The following is a 7500-nucleotide window of genomic DNA, read 5'->3' on the forward strand; positions in this document are numbered from 1 at the left end:
AAGTCCACAGCATGTCTTCGGATGTCTCCAGCTTCTTTCAGCTCCTGTCCTGCTGCTGTTCGAAGACCATGCATACATTTATTTTGTCCATTCTTTTTTTCCATTCCAAAGAAAAACTTGGACGGGGCGTCCATCTGAGCCACACTTTGGAATCTCGATCTGACGGGGGCTCCCTGGGCTCTGGTGTCCAGCAGGTCTGTCAGGGCTTTCTTTTTAGCTTTGAGAACTTCAATATGTCCTCGATTTCCTGTGGAATCTATCAAGGATTGAAGTTCCACAATATCAATCTCTAGAGCTTTTACAGATCTGGTAATGTCCCGTGTGACATTGAGAGTGTACTGCTGACAGAAAACCCTGATTTCAGCCTTCCCACAATCCCACCACTGTCTTAAACACTTCAAATCAGGACATGTCGTTCTAAAATTCCTCCATAAAAACCTAAAACCCTCTAAAAAGTTTTTATCAAGAGCAGGGAAGTGTATCTGTATTTTAAAAGATAACCTACAATTCTTTGTTTTCATCATCATCATCATCATCATCCCCGTCATCACCAACATTGTTACACAGTCTCAGTTTGGACACGTACTTTCTTAGTCGATAAGTTTCCTGATCAGAAAAGAGTCTTGTGCCGACTCAAAAAAAAGCCTTTTATCAGCTAAATCATTTTCTATTTTTACACCCCACATATTTTTGTTTTTGTGTAGAAACAGTTTAATTTTTTCTACACTGTAGTCTCTTTTGTTTTTCTGTCTCTGAGAGTATCTGCACTCAGACGTTTCACTGTCAGTGAGATGGGGAGAGTCCTCATCAGCACTGACCTCTGATCCTGGATCAGATTCTTTTGGTTTGTTTTCTGTTTTTCCTTTTGCTTTCTTTGTTGTTCTTTTCTTTTCTTCTAGTGAAACATTTTCACTAGTCTTTGATTTTCTTTTGGAGCGAGGAGTACTAAGAGAAGACTCTTCTTCCTCCATCTCCTCCTCAGCAGGTTCAGTACAGACCCTCCCTTTACCTGCTGCCTGTTGCTCAGTATCAACACTAGACCCATTCCCCACCTCCATCTGCTCACCTGTCTGCTCCTTAAACCACTTTATCACCTATGTATTAAATGATGAAATAATTAAATGATAATAAAAGGAGAAAACAAAAACAAATTCAACAATTGCATAACTCTTTGTGATCTTTCAACACCCTCTCTTGCATATTCTTGAATTTGTATTTCCGTAAAAACACATAAAACACACTAAACTTATAAATCAAAAAATCATAAACAAATCAAAAATCAGACCGGAAAACATTAATACTAAAAAACACTTATCAAATCCGGTCAATCAAAACAAAAAGAATGAAAGGTAGAAGAAAAAAGAAAAAAAAATGTAAGTCGTTTCTGGCACCGTCGAGTCAGCCTCCTCCTGGAAGGCTCGCTTCTGAATCCCCTGGGTCGCCGAGGCCATTGAAGTATCCCCCTGACCACCGGTGCTCTTGTATCTGTCCGGAGCCCTCCGTACCCTCATTGACCTCCTCCTCTGACCCTCGGGCAGCTTGGCCCGAGGACTGCGCCTGGAATTCAAGTAATTCAATCTAAAAAGATGAGTGAGATCATAAGAAATTCCCTGCTGGGTTCTGATTCTGATTGCCTCGTACACCTGATATACTAAATAACTTTTTCTTGAGACTAAAATGTTTATCTCTTCACCGTTGATGCCATCTGACATAATTATTCCATGTTTTAAAACTTGACAGAAATTGTCAAGAGGCATTCTGTCAGAATGACAGCTATCCTATAGCTATGGAACACATTAAAAAGAGATAGGATGACTTGCTGCAATTTGTCGCGTTTCTAGTAATTCTAGTTGGGAATTTATGTATTCAAAAACCCTACAGGTGGAATCCCCACTTACATTGGGGAGTTCCCCTCCCATCAGAAACTGAGGGGTGCTGAACTCAGTCACGTTTAAGCCTCGCAGCTCCATTTCCTGTAGCAGCAGCTGTCTATATTTAGTCTCGTTTTTCTCTGAGTAGTCGGTTTGGCTTCTGCAAGGAGAGAAAGCGCTTGTGCAGGGTATTGGTTGAACATCTCGTAGCACATGAATTTTCTAGGCTTGTTTGGTTTCTAATGTTTTGAGCTACACATCCCACCTTCTCAGTGAATACGTTTCTTTCTGTGCATAAGCCATTAAAGCCATATACAAAACGACTGCAGCAGTAAATAAGTAAAATGAACAGAGAACGCATGATTTTTTAACTCTATAACATCCTTTCTTCCCTCTCCTGACCTCTTCCACTTTCTGTTCAATTCGTTCAATTTCAGGCAAGTCAATTATCGTTTGGTTTGGCTCCTCAGGGTCGTGCATCCTAACCCCCTCCCCCTCTCGACCCTGTGGAGTCACGGAGAAGAAGAGGGTCAGCCACGACCTAAATTGAAGTGAAGGCCAACATTTTTTTTAAATTTTTAATTAAAAAAAATTAAAAAATAAAAAAATTAAAAATTAAAAGATAAAAAATAATAATAATAATAATAATAATAATAATAATAATAATAAATAAAATAAAATAAAATAAAATAAAATAAAATAAAATAAAATAAAATAAAATAAAATAAAATAAAATAAAACACAAACACAAATCTTACCCTCGGAAGAGCTGAGCAGTCACACGGCTTGTGAAATGTAAAGATAGAGATCATGAGTGTCAACATCTGCATCAGTGGTGATGGGATAAGGTGAAGCCATTTCTCTAGCTCGTCTGGAGTGGCTTTCTTAAACCCATCGACCAAAGCACATTGCTGGCACCATGATCTCACTTGTGTTGTGTGTGTTCTGAGGTTAGGAACATTAATGAGGTTTTCCCTGATAATCTACAGATCTTCTCATAACCTACATGCCCTAACCCCTGTGTGTACCTCTGTGACAACCTGAGAGGCTTGGTCAGGTGGCACAGTGGTATGTGCATTTGTTATTTAATTTAAACAATAATCACTGTCAGTCACTAATCTAAGCTTAGTAATATTCCTTTTCGTTGCATATAAAAGACTCTCCAAAATAGCAGTGACTTCAGCTGTCTGTGCTGTACCTGTACAAGTCCCTGATTTCTTTGCTATCAGAACACCATTGTCATTCTTTATTAAAAATGCCCAAACCGCTTCTTTATCTTCCCCTTGAAAACTACCATCAGTAAACAGGGTCATTTCAGGCAGTTCTTGTGCTTTTTCTGAGCCTGCATCGTCTTTTGCACGCCTTTTAATCTGCCCCTCAATTTGAAATTCAACTCCAGGATCTATATACATCATTTGCCATTTCCCCCACCTACTCATCATAGCTCTAGACCCCCCAGCTGTAGTTTGTTTGGTGGCTTCTTTTATGGAAGGCAGAGGAGAGAAAAATATTAATCTTTTGTTTCCCATGACCTCTTTTAACACCGGCCAAAATCTATAAGCTAGACACAGAAATGTTCCCTCATTTTATTTCAGTTACTGACCATGTGCAGGATAAAAATAGCCAAGCCTGGCAGAAAGCCTAAAGTGATGCAGCCGATGAATATCCCAAAAAAACACATCCAAAGGGAGTAAAGAAAAAATAGTTAGGTTTTGATTGTAACGCTCTGTGTCTTGCTTCCCACATGGCTGCATCATATGCAGCTCTCAACAGCTGCTGCACCTGGCTCTGTGTGGCTGTCTGTGTTAGTGGTTTTAACACCACATGCAGGATGCCTTCAATTTGTGGGTTTTCACTCCGCCTAGTAACTGTCTGCTCCTTACCTCCTCCACTCTGTGTCTCCTCTCCTCCTCCACTCTGTGTCTCCTCTCCTCCTCCACTCTGTGTCTCCTCACCTTCTCCACTCTGTGTCTCCTCACCTCCTCCACTCTGTGTCTCCTCTCCTCCTCCACTCTGTGTCTCCTCACCTGTCTGCTCCCTACCTCCTCCACTCTGTGTCTCCTCACCTCCTCCACTCTGTGTCTCCTCTCCTCCTCCACTCTGTGTCTCCTCACCTGTCTGCTCCTTACCTCCTCCACTCTGTGTCTCCTCACCTCCTCCACTCTGTGTCTCCTCTCCTCCTCCACTCTGTGTCTCCTCACCTGTCCGTCTCCCACCTGCACTGGATCCCTCAGCTTCATCTTTGTATGGACATGCTCTGATCAGATGCCCCTCCCTTTTACAGTGAAGACATTTCATGTTTTCAGAAGTGACATAAATCACATAATCAAAGTCTTGTACTCTCAGGTTGAAAACAAGATTAAGCTCCACATTTCTTTTATTTAAGATCTTATAGACCTGACGTCTGTGAGAGACCACGTGACTGAGCTGCGGGGCTTTACAGCCTGAAGGCAGCTTCTTAATAGGAGAGACTATTTTCCCGTGTCTTGATAACTCCCTTTGCAGAAAGTCATCATTAATAAACGGCAGACAATTTGACAAAACGACCTTCCTAGAAGGCAGAGACAGAGAAGACACGGGAACGAAAGCCCCATTTATGATCACTCCGTTTTCCACCACGGCGCTCGCCTTATCTTAGACAGGATTTTGTAGTCTGTGCAAAGTAATGACACTGGTCTCCAGTTCTTTAGATCCTGAAGGTCGCCTTTCTTAGGCAGCAGAGTGATGACTGCTCTCCTGCAGCTCAGAGGCAGACGACCCCTCTCCAAACTGTCTCTTAAAACCTCCAGGAGATCCTCTCCCAGCACACTCCAAAACACTTTATAAAAGTCAACAGGAAGGCCATCAATACCTGGAGCTTTTCCATTCTGCAGACTCATGACAGCAGAGTAGAGTTCAGACAGAGACAGCTGGGCCTCAAGCTCTGTGTTGTTTTATTGTTTTCTTAACAACAACGCAGTGACAATCAGCGACAGAGACAAACGTTCACGCCACAGAGCTGTGTGCATGACATCAGCGGAGTGTGTCTGACAATACACACACACACACACACACACAGAGACACACACACACACACACACACAGACACACACACACACACAGACACACACACACAGAGACACACACACACACACACACACACACACACACACACACACACACACACACACAGAGACACACACACACACACACACACACACACACACACACACACACATTTACAAGTGATGGAAATGTTTGTTAACTAAAGTGAGTTCAGATCAGCTGAACCTCTGATGTGATTGAACACAATTTGTCAAAATATTAAGACATTCCTTTAAATAACATATTATGTGCCATTAATGTCATGACAGGTTTTCTAACTGTGGACTGTCAGAGACTCACTGTGAAGTCGTGGCCTCAGCTCTGAAGTCCAACCCCTCCCATCTGAGAGAGCTGGACCTGGGTGACAACAAGCTGCAGGATTCAGGAGTGAAGCTGCTTTGTTCTGGACTGCAGAGTCCAAACTGTAGACTGGAGACTCTGAGGTAAGACAACAGGTTTAATTTCTCTGTTCAGATTCATATGATGTGAAACTAAACTGTAGACTTCAGGCTGATAATCAAATGATCCACACTGAGGATCTTAATGCTGAAGTCCATTTTCTTCTTCTGTGGTTTTATCCACAGAGTGGTAGCAATTTAAAGCCTTACATTTTAAACCTATATATATAAAACAAATAACTTGTTGTATATTTCACTCTTTACCACCTGAACAGCTGATTTTTAGATAAATTATGAATAATTAAACAAAGAAAAACAGTCATTCCAATTTCAACCATCAGACATAAAAATAAAGTCAAACACTTGTTTTGTCTGAGATGTTTGTGACACTGAGATTCTGAAACTGTCAAAGGAAATTGAAGACTCTTTGATTGAATGTCTTCTCTATAACTAAAATAAATATTACAGATGTTTACTTAGTTCACTTTTCGTTGCAGACGATCGTCTTTTTTTTTTGGGTTAGGGTTAGGGCTAACTCTTATCTTAGGGCAGGGATGTTAAACATACGGCCCGACAGCAGGTTTCATCTGGCCCGTGAGACGTTTTGGGAAGAAGGAGGAAATGTATTGAAAAATATTTTTTTATTTTTTATAAATTACATTTTTGTGATAGTTATTTTCCCTGAATTGTTTTAAAACCTATAATGAGCAACGTAAAGGTTGATATCATGATACTAAAATTAATTAAACGGGGCACTTTGAACTATTTTCTCAGCAGGGAGAATCATAAAAAAGACGAGTGGCCGAGCTCCTGCATTACTCTGGTAATACATCACATCAGAAAACAGGCTGAACACCTGAGAGAGGTGACACAGAATGCAGGTTTTCAAGAGAGATCGAAGGAGCGATATTTCTTTAGTTTTATTTGCTCACAAGTTGCCAGAACTTCATCAAAGCTACGGGACTTAACGACAGACACTCCGCTGCACTGCACGCTCATCATGACGGTCTTCAGTTCTGTCCACACTTCTTACCAGTTTCTCCTGTCTTCACTGATGTAAAACAAAAGTTTTACTAATGATAACAAAGCTTCCTATGGAGTGAGCCACAAAGAGCAGCTCGTGCAAATAAAAAACAATCCTCTCTGTCCTGCGTAACGGCCCAGACCGTCTCCTCACATCCAGTGTAGTTTGTGGACACCGGCGTTGAGCCTGATGATAGACTTATTTTACCTCTGGTTATTGTAAAAACAGTAAATTAAAATGAATATTAACTGATTTTATTTACAGATGGTTCATTTTTAGGTCACCCAGAGGTGAGCGTGTTGTGTTGATCACCTAAAAGTTTCAGCGTGACATCACTTCTAAATGCAGTAGCCTGCTGTTGTGCCTTTATCACCAGCTTTAATCAGACTGTAAAAATATAACTATTACTGAACATTTCATTCTTATCTGAAAACAATATAACACACACAGGCTGTCCGATCATACAGAGGTCTGCTGGTTTAACCCCGGAGCAGCGCTAAAATTCTTCCTTGAATTGCGCACGGAGATGGCACAGATTCATGGTGCATAAAAAGTCAGTGACAGAGTTAGATCACGATAGTGCGGACACGTAGAAGAACGGACTGCCAGACTCATATCAAAAGTGGTTTAACTGAGTTTACTTAGTTAAAGAAGTTGAACTCCACACGGAGCTGATCAGACTGCAGTGATCAACGCTGAAGGATCAATTCAAGTCTGTTGGTTTGGAAACATTTGATGCCTGACAGTGAAATACCTGAAGATGACTGTTTACATCAAAGACACTCTGTGTGTTTGTTCAACATATTCATGTGAGCAGGTTTAATCTGTGATGAACCTTAACGAGTGCAGAGTACAGAGTTTGTCAGTTCGTCTGCATCTTGTTCTGCTACATATACTCGTTTATCTCATTTATCAAGGACACAAACTCTTTGTCTTTAAGTAAAGAATTGTTAAATCTTCACTGCTTACTTTTCTGGTTACTTACAGAAAGAGAGAGGAGAGCAGATAAGGGGGTGTGGTCTGAAATAATCATATTATGTATATTGCTGTCAATCACATTCTCCACCATAGATTGTGATAAAATAGATAATCAATCCGAGAGTATGAGTTATGAGCATTAGAA

The 7500-nt window shown here is 40.9% G+C and overlaps 1 protein-coding gene across 1 annotated transcript in view; it reads left to right on the forward strand.

Annotated features, from left to right (window-relative positions):
- LOC136178932 (NLR family CARD domain-containing protein 3-like) overlaps positions 1-7500 on the forward strand; it is a 31034-nt gene that overhangs the window by 15607 nt on the left and 7927 nt on the right. Inside the window, exon 4 of the mRNA XM_065953380.1 lies at positions 5225-5398. Within this exon, the coding sequence (XP_065809452.1) occupies positions 5225-5398 (174 nt within the window). The remainder of the gene's footprint in view (positions 1-5224; positions 5399-7500) is intronic.

Source organism: Labrus bergylta, chromosome 4 (assembly GCF_963930695.1).
Source record: "Labrus bergylta chromosome 4, fLabBer1.1, whole genome shotgun sequence".
Lineage (NCBI taxonomy): Eukaryota > Metazoa > Chordata > Actinopteri > Labriformes > Labridae > Labrus > Labrus bergylta.